The following is a 21,482-nucleotide window of genomic DNA, read 5'->3' on the forward strand; positions in this document are numbered from 1 at the left end:
TGTGCTTTTATCCCCGTGACAGACTAGAAGCCTGTATCTCCCACTCCCTTTCACCCATTTTGCTCGTCCCTCACCCCCCCCCACTTCCTTAAACTGTTCCCTAAACTGGGAACAGTCAGTTTATTTCCTGTTATTTATGGATTTGTTTCTACTTTGTTTTTTAGATTCCAAGTATAATTGAGGTCACGGTATTTGTCTACCTCTCTCTGACTTACTTCACTTAGCATAATACCCTCTAGATCCACCTATGTTGGCAGGACAAGATCTCATCCTTTTTTATGGCTGAATAATATTACATTGTATTTATGTACATCTTCATCCATTCATCTTTTGGTGGACACTTGGGTTGCTTCCATATCTTGGCTGTTATAAATTATGCTGCAGTAAACATAGGAGTGCATACAGCTTATCAAATTAGTGTTTTTGTTTTCTTCAGGTAAACCCAGTGGTGGAATTACTGGATCATATGGTAATTCTTTTAAATTTTTTGAGGAACCTCCATACTGTTTTTCACAGTGGCTGCACCAGTTTACATTCCCACCACCAAGGCACGAGGATTCCATTATTTCCACAGCCTCGTGAACATTTATTATTTCTTGTATTTTTGATTCTAGCCATTCTGACAGGTGTAAGGTGCTATGTCATAGTGGTTTGATTTGCATTTCCCTGATGATGAGTGATACTGAGCATCTTTTCATGTGTCTGTTGTCCGTCTGTATGTCTTCTTTGGAAAAATGTCTCTTCAGGTCCTCTGCCCATTTTTTAACCAGATTGTATTTTTGGTGTTGAGCTGTGTAAGTTCTTTACATGTTTTGGATATTAACCCCTTAGGAGATGTATCATTTATGAACATCATCTCCTGTTCAGTAGGTTGTCTTATCATTTTGTTGATGGTTCCCTTTGCTGTGCAGAGGTTTTTTATTTTGGTGTGGTCCCAGTACTTTAATTTTGCTTTTGTTTCCCTAGCCTCAGGCGACCTATTCAGAAAAATGTTGCTAAGGCCAGTGTCGAAGAGATTACTGCCTGTGTTTTCTTGGGGGAGTTTTTTGGTTTCAGGTCTCATATTTGGGTCTTTAATCCATTCTGAGTTTATTTTTGTGTATGGTGTAAGGAAGTGGTTGGTTTCATTCTTTTGCATGCAGCTGTCCAGTTTTCTTGGCACCATTTATTGAAGAGACGGTCTTTTCTTCATTATAGTCTTGCCTCCTTTGTTGTAAATTAATGGACCATATATGTGTGGGTTTATATCTGAGCTCTCTATTCTGTTCCATTGATCTTTGTGTCTATTTTTGTGCTAGTGCCGTACTATTACATTACTGCCGCTTTGTGTAGTGTATCTTGAAATCTAGGATTACATGTATAGCTTTGTTGTTCTTTCTTAAGACTGCTTTGGCTATTCATGCTCTTCTCTGGTTCCATACAAATTTTAGCTTTATTCTAGTTCTGTGAAAAATGTTGTTGGTATTTTGATAGGGACAGGATTGGATCGTAAGGCCTTTTTTTTTAAGATTTTATTTTTAAGTAATCTCTACACCCAACATGGAGCTTGAACCTACAACCCTGAGATCAAGAGTCACACTTTCCACCTACAGAGCCAGCCAGGTGCTTCTACATAGTATGGACATTTATTTATTTGGACATTTTAACAATATTAATTTTTCTAATCCATGAGCATGGAATATCTTCTCTAAGATTTTATTTACTTTAGAGAGAGAGAGTACAGACAGGGGGAGGGGTAGAGAGAATCTTAAGCAGACTCCACACCGGGCACAGACCAACGTGGGGCTCGATCTCATGACCCTGAGATCATGACCTGAACCGAAATCTAGAGTCATACGCTTAACTGACTGAGCCACTCAGACACCCCCATGGAGTATCTTTCTATTTGTGTTGTCTTCGATTTCTTTCATCGGTGTTTTATAGCTTTCAGAGTACAGGTCTTTAACTTCCTTGTTTAGGTTTATTCCTAGGTATTTTATTCAGTATTTGACTATTTTAATTTACCTTCCCTGATTTCTAGTGACCTTAACATAAAAATATAAATTTTTGGTGATTTGCTTTTAAAAACGTTGTGATTTTTCTTTCTTATGAAGGTTTATCTTACTGATTTATAGAAGTCTCTAAATATTCCACGCAGTAATATTTGTTACTTTGATGGACTTGCAAATATCTTCTCCCTATCTGTCTCTTCATCTTTTTTATAGTGTATTTTCTAATATGAAAATTTTTTCAGATTTATTTATTAAGAGAGAGAGCACATGTGGGGGAGTGGAGGAGCAGAGGGAGCGGGAAAGAGAAACCCAAGCAGATGCCATGCTGAGAAGGGAGCCCAACATGGGGCTCAATCCCATGACCTCGAGTCATGACCTAAGCTGAGACCAAGAGTCAGACGCCTGACTGTGCCATCCAGGTGCCCCTAATAGGCAAGTTTTTAAATACCATGTTTATCAATCTTTCCCTTATGCTTTGTTCTAGTCTTTGAAAAACCCTTTTCTCCTCCAGTATCATAAAGCTAAGCCTATATTTTCTTGTAAATTTTTTTCACATAGTCTTTCATTGACCTAATTTTAGTTTTGATAATGGTATAGGTTAGAGTCCTGGTTTTCTTTTTTTATTTCCAACATTAGGTCATCCCTTCCCGATTGATTTGAAATGGGATTTGTCATATGTAAGTTCCCCTCTGTGAACAGGCTAGAATCAGAAGAGTCTGGTGTGATAAGTATCTTCCCTACCCCCAGCACATACACACATACATATGTATACATACATACATACCCTTTTCCTCTTCAGAACTTGCTTGTCTGTTCTTCGCCTTTTAATCTTTAATCTGGATTTTAGGATGTGTCCTTTTCTATAGAAAAGTACCATATTTGGCTTTAATTGGAACAGTATGTAATTTACAAAATCCAGAACTGGGGGAAGAGTTGACATATTTATAGTACTGTCTTCCTATCATAAACGTGGTCTCTCTCTATTTTGGTCATCTTTATTTCCTTAAGTAAAATCATACAGTTTTCATCACACAGCTTTTGCATATCTTTTTTGGCTTTTATTTTTTTAATTTTAATTTTTTAAAAATTTGAGAGAGAGAGCATGAGCAGGGGTGGAGGAGGAGGGCCAGAGGGAGAGGGAGTAGCAGACTCTGTGCTGAGCAGGGAGTCCGATGCGGAGCTCAATCTCACGACCCTGAGATCATGACCAGAGCCAAAATCAAGAGTCAGATGCTTAACTGACTGAGTCATCCAGATGCTCCTGAGGTCCATTAGTTTTAATGCCGTTGTGAATGGGTTCTTTTTAATTTTTTAACTTTTATTTTTTTAATTTTCTTTTTTTTAAGATTTTATTTTTTTATTTAACAGAGAGAGAAAGAGAGCACAAGCAGGGGAACAGCAGGCAGAGGGAGAGGGAGAAACAGGTTCCCCACCGAGCAAGGAGCCTGATCAGTGGGGCTTGATTCCAGGACTCTGGGATCATGACCTGAGCTGAAGGCAGCCTAACTGACTGAGCTACCCAGGCGCCCCAGAATGGATTCCTTTAAAAAAATATTACATTTTTGGGCGCCTGGGTGGCTCAGATGGTTAAGCATCTGCCTTCGGCTCAGGTCATGATGCCAGGGTCCTGGGATCGAGTCCCGCATCAGGCTCCCTGCTAGGCGGGGAGCCTGCTTCTCCCTCTGCCTCTGCGTCTCTCTCTCTCTCTCTGACTCTCATGAATAAATAAATAAAATAAAATAAAATATATTACATTTTTGGTGAAAATAATTTCTTCACTGTAGTGGGGTCACAGGTTAGAAGATTCTAAAGTTTTATCACAGCATTTTCTTGGGGCACTTGATTTACTTCTTAAGTAATCTCTATGCCCAAGGTGGGGCTCAAACCCACGACCCTGAGATCAAGAGTCACATGCTTTACCGACTGAGCCGGCCAGGCACCCCCACTTTGGGGCACTTTAAACTGTGGGAGGACTTAGTCTATGCCATGCATACTCCTGGGGAACCACGGTCAGGCTACAAGGACCAACATTCATTGACTAAACGCTGAACATTTCCAGTGTGTTAGGTAATGGACCACACAGAATAGGACCTACTCCCTGCCTTCATGGAGCTTCTTTGCACTCTGGGGAAGGAACCAGACGTTAGATAATCCCACGGGTAATAATTAACATTCTTCTTTCCTGTGAAGGGAAGATATATATGAAAACATATAAAAGGGGACCGTCTTGAACAGTCTGGGAGAGAAGATGAGTAGGTGTTAATACACAAAACCATTGTAGGGGATGCCTGGGTGGCTCAGTCGGTTAAGCGTCTGCCTTCGGCTCAGGTCATGATCCCAGCATCCTGGGATCGAGTCCCGCATCGGGCTCCCTGCTCCGCAGAGACCCTGCTTCTCCCTCTGCCTCTGCCTCTGCCTCTCTCTCTCTCTCTCTCTCTGTCTCTCATGAATAAATAAATAAAATCTTTAAAAAAAAAAAAAAAAACCATTGTAGGAAGAGCAGGTGCCGAGGCCCAATGGCAGAAGAGAACACGCCTCATCTGCGAAACTAGAAGAGGAAATTAGCACAGCAAGAGCAGTGGGATGTTGGGAACAGATGAGAAACAGGAGCAAGATAAGGAGCTTATAATCCCAATTAAAGATTCTGGTTTTTTATCTGTGAGCAGTGGGAAGCCACTAAGGATTTTAAGCAAAGGGATGACATGACCAAATTGGCATTTTTAAGAGATCCCCTTGGCTTCTATGTAGAGAATGATTTTGGAGGGGGCACAAGTTCATGTGATGACGGAGAGACATGAATGCATTTGAGATGTTTGGAAGTAAAATCAAGAGTACTTGGTAATGGACTATGGGGATTGAAGGAGAAAGGCACACTCCATGATGATTCCTTGGCTTCTGACTGGAACTGGTTGCCTACTACGTTTGTGGAGGTTGGGAACTATGATTGGTTGGGAGGAAGAAAAAAACCATGTTGGGTTACACTGAGGTGTCAAGACAATGAGACATGCAAGTGGAGATGTCAGGTAAGCACTTCTATATATACTGGGCTGGAGACAGAGCTATGGAAAGGCATTGGCATATTCATGGTAATCAGAAATGTTGGGGTGAATGAGATCAAGTTGGCTAGGGAAGAGAAGAGGTGGCAGTGGAGGGCTAAGCTTTAAGGAAAACTAAGTTGGATTACAGGTGATAAAACTTGCAAAGGAGTCAGATATGGAAAACCAGGAGAATGGGGTGTCCTGAAAGCAGAATTTGTATTTAGAGAAAGGGAGTGATCAGCAGCATCAAATGTTGCTGCGAAGTCAGGTCGGATAAGAATTCAAAAATGTCCATTGTACTTAGTCATGCCATTGTCGCTCCGAGTGGGTTTCTCTCCAGTTCCTATTCTGTGAAGGACACCAACAGAGGGAAAGACAGTACTGCTAGGACCAGAGAACAGGGCTCCTCAGGACTGGAGGAAGGCAGACATTTGTGTAGGTGTGAAAGACCTGAGCTCAGAGGTGCAAAGAACCAGCTGGGGCACGAAGGCTTGGAACCTCGCCACACTGGAGGCAGTAAAACTGCATGCAATCAAACACCAGGTTCCAGAAAGGCCAGGCACCAAGTAAGGAAGTCGGGCTACTGTGTCTCAGCTTTGAGTCTCCTCAAGCAAACTGTGTCCTCTGCGGTGTCTTTTGCAGGGTCCAGCATATAGATAACCAAGCGCGTGACCATCCATGCTCCAGGGAGGCCCTTCTGAACAGCAGCAACAGTGCAGACCCTTCAGACTGTATTTTCACTTTATCAATCTTTTCATATTTTTCTAATATAAATCTTTTCAAAGGAAACTTTAAATGTAACTCCAGTATGGAAAATAGAACCTGTGGAACTGCTGTTGAGGCAGGAAGGGACCATCCCCCTGCCTTTTTATGGAAGCCCGGGGACCTGAGGAGTACATTAGAAAGCCTTCCAGTACATCTGGCAAAGGGAGATTTGGGTTGGATGGGTTTTGCCCTGGAATGCCTGTGATACTGCCTTGCAAAGAAAATCGTGTGTGTAACTGCCGGTGTATTCTATGAAGATCTGGCGGGTACTTTATAATGCTGAGTAGCATTCCACTGTATGGAGATATCCGTGTGTTTATTTATTCACCTGTTGAGGGACATTTGGGTTATTTCCACTTCTTGGTAGTCACAAATTCATGAGTACAGGTTTTTGTGTGAACATAAGGTTTCATTTCTCTAAGGTGAATACCCAGAAATGGAATTTCTGGATCGTATGATTTAGTGTATGTTTAACTTTAAACTGCTACCGTTTTTGTGCGAACAGAAGTTTTTTTATTTCTCTAAGGTGGATATGCAGGAGTGGAATTTCTGGATCACATGATCATGTTTCACTTTAAACTGCTACGTTTTACGGAGAGGCTATACCCTTTTGCCTTCCCATCAGCAATGAATGACAGTTCCAGTTGCTCTGTATCTTAGCCAGTACTTGATACTGTATTTTTTATTTTAGCCATTCTGATAGGTATATCGTGGTATCTCGTTGTGGTTTTAATTTGCATTTTTTAAATAGCTCATGATGTTGCCATGTACTTATTTGCCCTCCTTATATCCTCTTTGGTGAAGTATCTGTTGGAGTACTTTGGCCACTACTAAACTGAGTTGTTTTGTTACTGTGGAATCTTTTTTAAGAGTCTTTATATAAACTAAATACAAGTCCTCTGTTAGGTGTTATTTGCAACTGTTTGCTCCCAGTCTGCGACTTTCCTTTTCATCCCCTAAACAGTGTCTTCCACAAAGAAAAGGGTCTTAATTTTGATGAAGTCCAATTTCTCATTTTTCTTCTAGAATGTGCTTTTGGCAACAGGTCTGAGAAGTCTGCCTACTCCTTGGTTATGAAGATCCTCTTCTGTTTTCTTCTAGTTTTTGGTTTTATGTTTTACATTTAGATCTGTGATCCATTTGGGGTTAATTTTTATATAAAATACGAAGTTTAAAATAGTTGGTTTTCAATTTTTGCATGCCAGGTTTGTTTGTTTTTTTTAACATTTATTTGAAGAGACTATCCTCACTCCATTCAATTGCTTTTGCATATCTGTCAAACATAAACTGGCCATGTTTATGTGGGTCTGTTACTGCCCTCTCTCCTGTTCCTTTGATCTGTGTCAGTCCCTTTGCGAATACCATAACTAGCTTTATATTAAATCTTAAGATAGTGTAGCTCTTCCAGCTTGCTTTCTCAAAATTGTTACTCTAGTGCATTTGCCTTTCCATAAATTTTAGGACGAGTTTATAAAAAACACTGATAGGATTTTGATTAGAATTGCATTAAATCTGTAGATCGTTACAGGGCCTGATGAGTATTTAAGTGGGATTGCTTGCTCTTTATTTTTTTAAAGATGTATTTATTTGAGAGAGAGAGAACCACCCCTTGGTGGGGGGCAGGAGAGGGAGAGAATCTCAGGCAGACTTGCTGTGGAGAGAGGAGTCCAACAGCCCAACACAGGGCTCAATCTCATGATCACTAGATGATAACCTGAGCTGAAACCAGGAGTCAGATGCTCAACCAACTGGGCCACCTAGGTGCCCCTGCTTGCTCACTCTGATGTGCTAATAAAACCTTTAATGACATAAGGCAGCCTGTTCTTCATTTGCTGTGTTGTGAGTATTCCAGAGTTAAAGCCCGAGGTTATGATTGATTATAGTAGTGTCTTTTGAAGTCTGGCAGTAAAGGAGGTGTGATTATATATCAAATCAGGTAGAAATGGCTGGGAAAAGACAACCAGCAAGTCAGCCACCATCATTCACAACTTTGGTCTCCGTATCTCACTTCTGAGCAGGTCATAAGCAAGACTGTGTGCCATTAGCCAGCCATTAGGTTCTCTGTATTCAGGGTCATAGAACTGTTGTGTACTGGGCATGGTCAGATTGTTTCTCTAGATTTTCTTTAATTTCTTCTCCTTGGCGTAGCAGCCTCACTCATACTTCTTTCTCCAAAAACTGCATTAGAAATATACTCATGATCTACCATGATAAAACGAACTGCTTCCTCCCCTTTACTGTAGTGTCATCGTGGGAGCTTCGCTTACTTGTTGGCCCCTCTCTCCCCTTGGACCCTTACAGTGACAGCTTCTCAGTTCACGCCCATGGTCCTTCTGGTCTGAGACAGTGGTACAGACAGACTTCTAGTGAAATAGTGGGGTGCTAAGGAATCAGCTGTTGCTTGTGTTCTCGTCTTGTTTACTTCTTCCCATTAGTGACGTTCAGTCCCCTCCCCATGCTCTTGACTGTCTTTAGAATAAAAGAAAGAGGGGCGCCTGGGTGGCTCAGTTGGTTAAGCGACTGCCTTCGGCTCGGGTCGTGATCCTGGAGTCCTGGGATCGAGTCTCACATCGGGCTCCCAGCTCAGCAGCGGGCCTGCTTGTCCCTCTGACTCTCCCCCCTCTCATGCTGTTTCTCTCTCTCTCGCTCTCTAATACATAAATAAAATCTTAAAAAAAAAAAAAAAAGAATAAAAGAAAGATTGCTTTTTACCCCCTGAACTAAATGAGAAACACAGGTTATTCTATCTTTTCCCCTCACGGTACATGAGATTACTCACTCAAGTCTCGTGCAACAGAACTGGGACTGTCACCTTAGTAAACCTTCGAGATTCCCTTTTGGTGGCTTATTTTCTTCTCACCAGCATGAGCAGTTCTTGCTTATCTCCTCAGATACACAAAAAAAGATCTGTAACTCTGGAGTTTTATAAACTCAGCTGGCTGAGCCCCTCACCCCCGAGCCGGCCGTCCTCCCGTCCGCTTGGGGCATGCAGTGATGTGCAGATTCCGGCATTCTTCGGGGCCGGAGGCCCACGCTGCGGGGCCAGCAAACAGGAAGGCAGACGGCGCTCTGCCAGAGCTGCACGTCCATTCTGTTTCTGTGGCCGGATCTGTAGTGTCTGCCAGAGAAGGACGATTTTTGAAATGTACTGTAGGATTGCATTATTTAGGAAACCCCATGGTGAAACTTACCTGTTAGTAAATTGAGATCTTTTTTGACCTAATACTCCTCCTCTTTGTCCGTATCGTGTTTTCCCACATTGTGCCATCCAGCTGTGGAAGAACAGAGCCAGCATCTCCACTCAGGTCTGCCTGACTCCCACGTTGGTAGCAGGGATATGGGCCCTGGTTTGGGCCTGTTCTTTTGTTGGTAATGGTGTGGGTGGGAGAAGCCTTTATTTTCTGTTTCCTAAGTGGAGTGGGTTCCACTCTCCTGCTTACATAGCATGGTAAAGTACCAAGCACTTCTGGATCTCTAGCACTGCACTGAGTTCCGCATGAGGAAAGTGACACGCACTTCTGCCCTCCCTACCACACACCCTGCCCTGTTCGACCTCCTTGGCAACCTTGTTTGCTTCTGCAGCGCCTCCATTTGGGAGGTGGGAGGAGGAAGATGGTCTTTTCACTTGAATATTGTATGACCATGGACAAAAAATGGTGTCAGCTCCCTTACTGCACTTCTGTACTTTTTCTAGACTGAAAAACGGGACTGGAGGGAGCTGCCTCTGTAAAGACACATTTATCCCTAGAGAATTCAGTCCCTTTCCTGACATTCAGTGAACATGGCTACCAATCCTGCTGGAATTTTTGAGATTCAGTTGTGGGCTCATCACATTTGATTGGCCTTTTTTTTCTTCTTTAAGGCGTAAGGAGAAACAGCTTACTCTTCAGTCCTTCATCTTTGAAATGCGTACATTCCTTCCTCCTTGACCATCCTTTCATATTGTTTCCTGTCCTGTTCTTCTGTGGACCTTTGTGTCTGCATTGTCTTAATGACCGCCATAGACTCGTCCTATCTAGGCAGATGCTCACATGCACATGTATGAGGGTTTTCTTACTCTCTTTATCTAAGGAAATGAGATGTTTCTAAATAATTCACCCGCTCTACCCTCTGAGGGCCCTTAACAGCTGAAGCTCTGGGTACGCTGCCTCCCTGGCCCCTTGCTGCTTCTCTGGGTTGTCTTGCCTTTCCTTTTGAGCAGCTTTTGCTTTGCATGGACTGCAAGTGTCCCTGCTTTTGTAATCCTGTGACAATTTGGGGCCACACACACAAATACCAGTCTGAATGTGGATTGATTGAGGAGCCCCTCCATGTACACAGACCCAGAATAAGAAAACAGATTTCTGGTGATTTCTTCTGTAGGACGCCATCACATTGTGGCTCCTACGTAAGTCCTCTTCCTGCTTCACTTTATGTAAGGGCTTGGGCAAGCACTTGATTTGTTTGTTTTCGTCAGAAAATCTAGGCTCTTAGATACTACTCCCCCACCCCCACCTCCATTGTGCAATGAGAAGACTGGGGCACAGGAAAGCTCGGACTTGTCCAGGGTCACAGAGCCAGCCAGTGGCAGCATCAGGATTGGAACTTGGACACTGCCCCTCTGGAGCTCATGTACATAGCCACTGTCCTTAGAGAACACAGTCACCCCTCCTCCCCCCACCCCCAGGAGGTGCCTTGTTCTGGGCCAGCACACCCACCCACCTGCCTGCGGACTGCCAAGTGGATGTTGAGAAGGACCCTGAAATTCACTCTGCCTCCCAGTTGACAGTCAACTGCTGGACCAGGTCATTCTGTAGTAGTAGACTCTTGACTGTCTCAGGGACACACTCTAAAACAGGACAAGAACTGGATCATGCCCTCCAACACAGACCTTCGATTTCAAGGGAGAACAGGGCCTAGAGAGAGAAGGGAGGACTTTCACCCCTCCATACACAGCCACATTTCAGGTCCCTTGCAGCCAGGCTACTGTCTGATTTGAAGTGAGCCTAAGTGATAAACAGAGGCGGCAGGAAGGTTGGGGGACAAGCCAGGACTTGCCTTAAATTCACTATGTGATCTCAGTCAAGTTACTTCCCTTCTTTGAACTCCATGTGTTTTTTTTTGCCATGAAATAACTGGTCAACCTGATCCCCCAAGGCAGTTTCACGTGCAATTCTAGCATCCACAAGGTTCTCAACGGTCGCAGTGTCTACAGCCGACTCTGTCCCAGCTGCCCCAGCAGGTCTAGCCCAAGGATGGGGCCGCAGGAGGTGGTGGCAATGCAGTCCTACTTGTCAGACTGGCACAGCGTGTCCAAATGTGCTTGTTTTTTTTGTTTATGAAAAAAATCTTGTTATCAGGTCTACTGTTTATAGGACTGATTGGGGTGGGCAGGGCTAGCATGCAAACTGGCCTTATGACTGACCCACAAGGGGGTTGGGGGCCAGGGGGACTGGGGCTCCTTAGAGCCTTGTCAGATCTCTCCAAAGGCTCCATCTAGGTTTTGTCTAGCAGCTGCCTCCTTCATAGGATGGTGGCAACTACACTGGTGGAGATCTCAGAACACCCGCCCACATGCAGGTCAGCACGTTCTCACCTTTTCCAGACCAAACCACATAAACACCTGGCACCCGATGCCTAAAGAATGATGGTGGGCTTCATGATCACTTGGATGGCAGTCAGCTGCATGCGTTGGGGGGTGAACTGGCTGGCTAGCTCCCACACTGTTGCACCCTGGAGTGGGTATCTTGGAACACTGAAGCAAGAGGGAGGGACAGGGGCTTGGGAGACACGGCCTCGTCTGACTCAGTTTCACAGACAGTGTGGCCAGAGGTGAAGCTGCGGGAACAGGAAGCATGAGGAGCAGAGTGGGCAAAGTGGGCCAGGAGGCCTGGGGAAGGCGTGGAGCTTAGCCCAGCAAAGGCAGCTGCTGTCGGAGAGCCCAGGCTGGGCTGTGCCAGTGCTGCCAGCCCAAATCCCACCTGCGTGGGGAAGACTAGGAAGGAGGAGGCTTCCCACCCTGTCCTGCTTTTAACCTCCACGCTCCAGTGGAGCTACGCGCCCTGTTCACCTCCACCATTTCTGGCCACCCTTTGCCCATCACTCTCCCCCTCAGCATACATACCTGGAACTCGTGGGCTCTGAGGGCAGGTGGCACAGTGGTACCGCCTTTAGAACATCTTTTCTCATCAGTGTAGCTCCTTGTCCTGAGTAGTAAGTGATCCCACTGCACACGCGCATCCAAGCAAAGCTGAAGTGAGTCCTCAGCAAGTTGTGTGCTCTCCTCTCTGCCACTTGCATGGAAGGAACAGGATCCATCCCTATGGCTATCTTGAGATCTTGCTTAGTGCTAAAATGCTTAAAGATCTGCCCCTCCCTACCTCTTGGTCTGAGCAGTAGGAGGGCTGTTTTGGCGTCCTCTGATACCTCCTGCAAGTCTGGCTTTCTTCTGTTGGTCTTAGATTCTCAAGACTGGGCGAGAGCAGCTGAGCACAGACTATAAGGCTCCTGCCTCTGGCAAAGCCATCACCTCTGCTGAGGGTACTTCCTGGGAGCTCTTCTGGCCATGGTGGTCTTAGCGGTTGTGGAGCAGTCCTGGGTGCCCGTCAGTGGTGTGGGCCGTGAGAGGCCAAGGGGCAGCCTTCTAGTAACTGCAGCATAGAAGTCCCAAACACCAGAACTCTCCGGGAGGCCCGGTCTCTCTGTTTGCTTCTCCTTATTAGCTCTCCTGGGTTGGGACTGTGTACAGGTGTACCCACAAACAGGAAGGGCCTAATAATGCTCTATCGCCACTTCAAAGCACTTGATGAATCATTTAAAATGTCTGAGCTGTTCAAGTCAAGGTTTCAGATTTCAGGGTAGGGCTGACTGAGGTGTTGGAGCCTCCAGCTGGGACGGCCTCTGCTCACATGTCTTCAGGTCATCTCGGCCCTGGCCCTGCTGTTGCCTGGCGCCCCACGTGCGCACTGCTGCCCAGAAGCAGGTTTCTGAGTGGCGCCCGTAAACGGCACTGTTAGCTTGTACAACACGGCAGCGCCAGAACTTGGGACTGCTGGCTGGGGGGTCTGGCGGTCGGGGCTGCGGTGGGCTGGGGCCTATGCAGAAGACCTCAGGGCTTGGTGGGCAGGGAGTTGGGCACAGGGGGCCACATGCCTCCAGTTATCTAACGTCTGTTGTCTCTGCTTCCAGCACAGAGGCAAGAAAGGTTGGTGGGAACCTCTCCCAGGAGCTGCTCGGCTCCTTCCAAAGCTGCCCAGCACCCAAGACTAACCTAAGCCTTTCTGACCTAGTCTAGGTCTTTGGGTCACAGCTGGGTGCACATACACCCCCCTCCCTGCACACACCCCCAGCTGCCCTCTCTACCACCACACACACACTTGTGCACTTGCATTCCTGTGGCAAAGCTCTGAGTACCTGCCCCTCACTGAGGGGCGCTGTCAAAGGGCTGTCTGGGACAAGCGACACCCGCTAGTGAGGGGACCGTTGGAGCTGATCCCCCACTCAGCTGTAGTTTTCTGGGAACAGAGTCCCTTCTTGCACGGGGTAGGGCAGAGGTTTGAGTTTGGTGGTCTTGGCACTGAGACACCAGACCCGAATAGGGAGGGCGGGCCTTTTGGCTGAGGTGGATATAAGCCAGTCCCTAAGGCCCTGCCTGTGTCCATCGGGAGCTGGAGCCCAGGCTGGCCACAGCGGGGCATTTGATCTCTAAGGGGGAGCTCCATCTGAGCAGTGCCTGTAGGTATCAGAACCTGCCTCCCCACCTGGGCAGACTGCTGACATACCCGGAAGGACAACGCCTTCTCCCACCCCTTTTTAAAGTCTGGTATTTCGAAATAATTTTTAGACTCACAGAAGAGTTGCAGAGAGTAGTTTCTGTCCACCTAGTTTTCCCTAATGTTTAACATCGTCCATAACCATGGTGCTTGTTCCCTTTCTATGCCCTGCGTGCCGGCGGAGGCCACTTGCCAGGAAGGCCTGGGTATGAACACGAGTGCTGGCGTCCTCTCTGCCACAGCGGGGCTCCTGCTGGGAAAGCAGTTCTGCCGGGACTGCATCAGGGCACACGAGTCCTCGGGTTTCGAGTACCCTGGGCCGCAGGCAGAGTGGGCTGCATTCCAACCGGCCAGCCAGGAGAGTATAGGAGCTGGCGGACAGACTGACCCAGTCTGACCCAGTGGGTGGGGGAGTAGGGGGGAGCCGTGAGGGCCCCTGGTGGGGTGTATGCTGGGGAAGACTAGGCCGTGTTGCCCAGTGCAGCAGGCACCCTCTGGAGGTGCAGGACCTCAGATCCTACCCGTAGGCAGGGCATCTTGGAAGACGAAGTTGTATGCCATTCGAGAGCCCCCCAGTGGGTGCTGTGAGGAACTGTGAGGCCTTCCTCAAGAGCTTTCTCCTGGGCCAGTCACCCCTGCTTTGCGTGACAAAAAAGCAAGGAAAACTTACACATTACTCCTACCTCCAGACCTACCCTCCCCACACCCTCTTCCAGCCCCTACTTTTTCAGTAGTTTGGGGATAGAGGTTCTGTTGTCACCTAATGGAAAGGAAAAAGTCATAAGGGCTTCAGAAGATTCGGCACTCCAGGAAATAAGTGACAGGGTTTCTAAGGTATGCTGAGAACTTACACCGCCCCCCCCGCCCCCCTGCAAAATGAGGTTGACGCAGCCCTTTGGTTTGATGTCTCCTGTCCTGTAGCCAGATGGATTATTTCTAACCCCCCCCCCCCCAGTTCCCCCTGTAAGCACTATCTGGGAGCAATGAGCTCCAAGTCCCCATTGCCCCAGGTTTCAGCGCCTGTCATGTGAAATAAGCCTTAGCAAGGACAAACTTGACTACACTGAAGGAGAAGGGTGTTAGAGGAAGTTTCCCTAATGAAGTTGCCCACGGTCCCGTGGTGGTACAATGGGAGGGGAGGAGAAGCAGTGAGGATGGGGGTTGTGAAGACTGAGTGGTATTATGTATAGAAGGCTGTTGGCACAGGCAGGTCCCGGCACATTTGTGATCTCAACAAATGGTAGCTTAAGAGAGGCTGCAGGACCTCTCACATAGCAACCAGACAGGGTCTCAGGCCTAGGTGAGGCAGGTGGTTGCTACAGAGCTGGCAGGGGAGAGGGCCCTTCTGTCTCAAGGGCGGAAGAGCTGGTGCTCTGGCAAGTAGAATACAGTAAGGGATTATTCTGGGGGGTGTGCATTCTGTTCTGTTCATTTCCTTGTCTGAAGCTGCGCACTGCAGGATGAAGGGAGGCTGGGACTTGGGTAGGTCACCTGGGCAGAGAGCAGGTGAAAAGGGCTCTCCTGCCGAGGTGGCCCCAGGGGTTTGGACTGTGCATGCCTTTAGTGGATGGGGTGAGCTCTAGCTGGTGAGAGAGAGGATGGTCCTAGAGCACATTCAGTCCTGCGTTCTTCCTGATCCCTTTTCTACCCCAGATGGGCCTGGGCAAGTCTGGCTTGCCAGGGGCCTGGGTTCAGACCCTGGGCCTGCCTCTGGCTGGTTATGTATGCTTGGACGAGAGACTTAACCTCTCGAAGCGTTGCATTGCTTACCTGTGAAATGGGAATGATGGTAGTGTCTATGTTCAGGTACTGCTATTAGGACTAAATCAGGTAACGTACCTTATCAGGCCTCAGAATAAATGTCTTCTCCTCTTTCACTAGGCTTCCCTGGGGCTGGGTCTTGTCTCCCAGACCTCAGAACAGTTTTGCTTGTGTTGCTGAGTGGGGCCAAAGGAAAGCAGGCTGAGTTGAAAGCTGTGCCACAAGAGAAGGGAGGTCTGTGGAGGGTGGCTGACACAGTGGGACTTGGAAAAGCTCACTACTAACCCAGAGTATTCTAGCTACTATACCAGGCTTCAGAGAGAGGAGTTGCCGAGAGAGGAGGTATAAAAATAGATACACAAAAATAGAACTGAAAGACTGCCAAAGGACCAATTTAACTTATAGATTCATGTATTCATTAACTTGGAAAAAGTTTAAAATCCTTACTACTTATGAGTTTAGTGGTGGTGGTTGTCTTCAGATTTTCTTAAAAGGGGCCACAGACCCTCTGAGACCAAGGTTGACCATCAGCCATTTTAAGTATGTGCTTACCGGAAGGAAGGCTGATGTCGGCCGCCAAGTCAGCTGACTAGCGAAGGGAAGTTGGGGTCCTTTTTGACCTGTGGACTTGTGTAGCACTCAAATTTCTTAATAGAGCACTTAGCCCTGACAGGGCTTATTAGAGTTCCACCTCCATTCTGCGAAAAAGCCACGGTGCTAGGTTCCAGCCATCCCTCTCCCTTGACCAGGTCTTCATCCCTGCCCCCCACCAGTGTGTGTGAAAGGTAAGAGGCTGGGGCACACGTGACAGTGGGCATTGCCCAGGTTTGAAGAACCAGGACTCCTGGTTATTCTCTTAGGGCCTGCAGTTCCTTTTTAGGAACTTTATGCCTTCTTTTGGGAGATGGCATAACGGTATCTGAGGAAATACCAGTAAGGTACGGGACACACTGCTGCCTGGTTTCTAAAGCAAGCAGGGCTAACCAACTCTGGCCAGACAAGAAATGTCCCTGCCTTCGTGTGAGGCCATCTTGTCCCGGCAGGGGTAAAAGTCCTTAGGAGGAGGAGAGAAAGTAGTTGGGGAGCTAAGCCACCCTTCCTCCAAACATCTGCCACAGTGTAAATGAAAGGCTGCCCCCAGTCTGCCCAGTGGCTCTCGGCTGCCACAGTCCACCCCTGGTTTGGGAGGCCCTGGCTCTGTGGGGCCTGGGCTTTGTGCCAGTTCATTCTCACCCTCCCTCTTCTCCCTCCAGTGTATGTGGTGGAAGACCAAAGAAGGGATGACCTGGGCCCATCCACCTGCCTCACAGCCTGCTGGACTGCGCTCTGTTGCTGCTGTCTCTGGGACATGCTCACCTGACCAGCCCAGCCTCCCTGTCCTGCCAGCTCTGCCACCACCTTCAGCAGGTGGGCCTGCCCCATCTCTTCTGATTGCTGAAATCAAGGAAAATGACTAGCTCTGCACAGACACTTCTACCTTCGACACAGTGGGATTCTAGATTAGCAGGGGTTGCGCTGCTGTTTAATTCAGTGACTTTATCTTTTTAATGTTTAAAATCCATTTCTTATTGGCCTTTCACAAATGTGCTAAATGACTTTTATTTTTTTGGCCAAAGGCTTAGTTATATATTTATAATTTTAAAATTATACATTCAAGGTAGCGACATGATGTAATACCACTGAATGATTTCTCTGCTAACACCCTGTATGTTTCAATAAATTTGTCTAAACCTCAACTGAATGAATTATTCCAGACAAAATGCTAGTAGCCACTGTCCCGTGACGAGGGAGTCTATTTACGTTTTCATTCAGGAAGGCAGGCTCCCTGGGGCCCTCACCAGGCTAGCATTTTCTCCCTCGTCCCACCCGGAGACAGGCTCACCAAGCTGCTGTAGGTGCTTTTACTCAGAGCCCACGCCTTCTTTTCTGCTGCCCGCCCTCCGCGCCCCCAGCCTCCCTCCACACACACAGGACAGAGAAGAGCTGTCATCCAACAAGCTCTCAGCTTTGGCCGCTGGGTGGCGCTGAGCCGCCATAACAGAGTCCTTTTCCTTCAGCTCGCTGGCTCGGCAGCAGTTGACAGCTCTCTGCCCACTTTCACTCTGCAGCAGTGATGTGCTCATAAATATTTAACTACCAGTGCTCTTTAAAACAAATCCTTATTTTATCCATCACCTGATTCTGTGGAGTAAATGGTCCCACAATAGCTGATTTCAAGCTACCAACATGATGTCCTGAACGCAGAGTTGGGAAGAAAAGCGCAGGAGTGCACCATTATGTAGCATTTCCATCATCTAGATACAATAGACTGTTCACATCAAAAACATAGATAATGGCCAGATTTAGTAATTAGGAAGGGGGTAAGTTCTGAATATTTATATTTGCGTATATTTACCTAAATTTTTAATAATGGCTGTGTTTCACAACTGGCTTGAAATAGTGCTAACACTTGTTTTAAAAATTGGCTCTCACGAGCCAGTACAAGCCAGCTCCAGCACACCACTGCCCCTGAGCCTCTAGGAGTGTCCACCTCTATGACACTGGCCAAAGGCTTAGACAGCCATGGAGGTACTGCTGGTTTATTACTGCATTTTCTTCAGGAACATTTGTGAGGAAGAGGAAGGAATCTTTGGGCACACTGCCACCACAGTTACTTGAATTCAGCTATGCCCTGGTTTCCTTCCTTCCTTATCTGCAGGGAGGCTCAGAAGGTGAGGGATTTACTCAAAGGAACAGAAAGGGGGAAAAAAGGGCAGGAAAGGCTTCAATAAAGAAGGAACAGAGTCAAAGCCCTGGAAGGAGACAGAACAGGGAGGGAGCTGAGGTTGAAAGCTTCTGCTTCTCTGGCCCTTGGTTCTCATCCTTTGGCTTGAGAAAGGCAGACTTAGTAGAGTGGCTGGGGGAACAGATGCCTTTTATTGGTCTAAGCAGCATAACTAGTGATAGGCTTGGGCAAAGCCCCCCCATGTCCTGGCTCCCAGCTTCCCTCTCTTGGGAGTTGGTGACTCACCCCCAGGGGAGAAGAGTGTTCTGGGCAGGGGCGGCAGACAGAGCCAGGACAAAAAATGCAGAGTTGGGATCTGAAAGGGTATCAGGGTGAAGGAGAAAACACAGGGTTACCAGATCATCCAAAAAAAAAAAGTCCATCAGGGCAGAAGAGAGGATGCTTTCCCCACATGGGCCCCTCTGCCCTTGCCAGGAATGGGAGGGGGCAGGAAGCTTCTGCTAGAGATTTCCTACTGTGCCCTTCGTGCCATCAGCATCTCCCGGATGTTGTCCTCAGCTTCCTTCACACTCCGCTCCAGGTAGGATTTTTTCTGCTGCAGTATGAGAAAGAAACCAGAGTTAGGAGGTGTGGGCCAGGTTGGCAGATGCAGTTTTTATGGCCAATGGTAATGGCTTCTCCTATGTGACCAGTGACTTCCAGTAGCATACTGTCTAATGGGGGCCAGGTACACACACACCTGACCAGAGTGCTCCCCTCCTCCTACCCACAGGCCTGAGCGGGGAGGAAGTGGTTATTCGGTTGCAGGAAGCAGAAGTGCTCTGTGGAAGGCAGCTGTGCTCTTCCCCCAGGAGGAAGTGGACTCAAAACAGGCGTCTCAGTACATGAAGTTATACCAGACAGACAAAGGCCAGGAAATACCAGGACAAAGCTCTGGCCCCATAACAGACTGTCTCTCAAGGTTTTCCATGGCCTGGGCCAGGCGCCTGGAGCTGCCACTGCTGCGGAACGGACAGGGTACCAGAGGGTTCTGCTCTGTCCAGTGAGCAGACAGGCTGCATGAGTGCTAAGAAGTTGTACCCCATGTCTCACCGAGCAGATGCATCAGGCTGAATGAAATCTGCTTTTCTCATGAAACCGCTGCCTGCCAGGAATCCAGGACAGTGACACACTGAGTAAAAGAGACCTTTTGGAAGTTTACCTCCTACCCCATCTGGGTCCTAAATTAAAAATCTCAACTTAGACAAAGAACTTTAACCACTTACAGGAGCCACATCTGGGCCAGGATTACAAAAGATTAGTCAAAGGAAATGATGTCTGTACATTACTTGCCCTGCGGTCACCTAAAAAGTATGATGGCTTCCCCACTGGTCCCTGCCCTGAGGACATAGTTGTGGCTGCATTCCCACTTAAGAGACATGAAATGAGGCTCCCTTTTTGAGGAATACTCCACAAATAGTCCCCTTTCTAAGGGTCCATGTGACTGGGCCACACTGGAGCCAGGCAGTAACGCAAGCCCGGAGCTAGGCAGCTCAGGGGGACCCAGTGCCCTTCTCACTCACCCCTACACCTTTCACCCTAGGAGCTGTGGATTCACTGGGACCACGGAAGTGCCCAGATGACCTGGGAAAACCAGGCAATATTGGGCCACTGAACAGGTGAGCAGTCTGGCCTGACAGGCTTTCCTTGGGAACTGATGCCCAACCAAACCACTGAGGCAGGAAAATCGAAACGAAGGCGCGCTGTTGCTTGAGGCCTTCACTATTAAAGTCTCTGGTGTTCTTCTACAGATCCCTGTGGCTAACTTCTCCCACTCTCTGTCCAGATTTTTTTTTTCAAAATTTTGTTTGTTTGACACACAGAGAAAGTGAGAGACCGAGAGAGAGAGAACGAGCATGCGGGAGGGGGAGAGGGAGCCTGAGATCATGACCTGAGCCGAAGGCAGACGCTTTAACCCACTGAGCCACCCAGGTGCCCCCAGGTATTTATTAAATGATACATTTAGAGATGCTTTCCTATGGCTCCAATGTTGTGGCAGCTTTATCAGTTTTTGTGTGAACTTGATTCCTGTTGGGTCTTCTCCTAACTTTGAATTTCCTGAAGGCTAGAAAGAGCCCTATCTCTTTACTCATCTCCCATCTGTCCAACTTGCACACAGCTGCTGTCCAACCTGTAAACAACAGGAGCTCCATAAAAACTCACAGTGGCTATGAATGTATACTGTTGCTAAGGAATTTATTAGGCTGCTAAACCTGATACAGTCCTATCATTGTGCTATCAGAATGGGAACTTAAACTTCCTTTGATAAACAACCCCTAGACTTGACATGTGGTGACTTAAAGAGGGAAATACTAGTAACTCCTGACACACCACTCAAGAATGTCCATGTACTGGGTGTTGCACAGCAGGGGAGCAGCAGCTAAAGACCAAGTGCCATGAACCATCTGGGCACCTTCCCAGCCCCGGGGGAATGTGAGGAAAAGGCCAGTGGGGCAAGCGGGGCTGGGCTCCCGCGGCATGTGCTGGTGCTCAGGGACCCGGGTCCTTTGCCTTCCATCTCTGCCAACTTGCTGCCCCAACTGGCAAAACCGTAACTTGGAACATCAGCTGGAGCTTTTCTACCTACTGCACAGGCCTCTGGACAATCAAATTCAGGTTATAATTCTTATTTTAAAATTCGTCATTCTATGTCTCTTCTTCCAGTTTCAGTTTTATGATTTTTTTCATGATTTTTACCACTGCATAACTTAAGGTCTTCAAGTTTGAAAAAATAATGCAAAATAAACCTACCTTTAAATCTTTAATTAGCTTACGTAAATTTATTGCACATTAAAATTTTCATTTCATCCTAATAGATAGGTCATCCCTAGCACCGAGGGACCTGTTTTCTAACTTTTTCAATAGTTCCTGTATTATCCTCAAACGTACCTAAGCCAAAAAGACCTTCATAATCAAACCCAAACCAGAGTATGTGATGTGCGTTGCATTGTCTCACAAAAAGATACATTGAAGTCCTAACCCCCCATTACCTGTGAATGTGGCCTTATTTGGAAATAGGGTCAAGTTAAAATGAGGTCATGCTGAGTTAGGGTGGACCCTTAATCTAATGATTAGTGTCTTTATAAGGCCACATGAAGATGAAAGGGACACAGAAACAGAATGCCATCCCCTGATGGGAGGCAGAAAGGGAAGGACACATGTATAAGCAAACGAAGACCTCTGGTCAGCAACCACCAGAAGCTAGGAAGAAGAAACTGAAGGATTTTTTCCCCAGAGGCTTCAGAGGGAGCATAGCCCCATGACACCTTGATTTTGGACTTCTAGTTTTAAAACTTGTGAGAGAATAATTTTCTGTTGTTTTAAACCAAGCACCTTTGTAATAATTTGTTAAGCAGCCCTAGGAAACCATGAAATGAGGGATGTCCCAGAGACAGAATCTACCCCAAAGTTC

General features: G+C 47.1%; 1 protein-coding gene and 1 long non-coding RNA gene across 2 annotated transcripts in view; one reads left to right on the forward strand and one right to left on the reverse strand.

The window, feature by feature from the left end:
- LOC118016712 overlaps positions 1-17,042 on the forward strand; it is a 61,037-nt gene extending 43,995 nt beyond the window's left edge. The window contains exon 3 of the long non-coding RNA XR_004680886.1: positions 16,560-17,042. This is a non-coding gene — a long non-coding RNA (uncharacterized LOC118016712). The remainder of the gene's footprint in view (positions 1-16,559) is intronic.
- A 1,161-nt stretch (positions 17,043-18,203) lies between these two features.
- Positions 18,204-21,482, reverse strand: part of PFDN1 (prefoldin subunit 1) — a 68,915-nt gene continuing 65,636 nt past the window's right edge. Inside the window, exon 4 of the mRNA XM_035014285.1 lies at positions 18,204-18,626. Within this exon, the coding sequence (XP_034870176.1) occupies positions 18,543-18,626 (84 nt within the window). The 3' untranslated portion in view covers positions 18,204-18,542. The remainder of the gene's footprint in view (positions 18,627-21,482) is intronic.

Source organism: Mirounga leonina, unplaced genomic scaffold (genome assembly GCF_011800145.1).
Source record: "Mirounga leonina isolate KUSES-001 unplaced genomic scaffold, KU_Mleo_1.0 Mir_168, whole genome shotgun sequence".
Lineage (NCBI taxonomy): Eukaryota > Metazoa > Chordata > Mammalia > Carnivora > Phocidae > Mirounga > Mirounga leonina.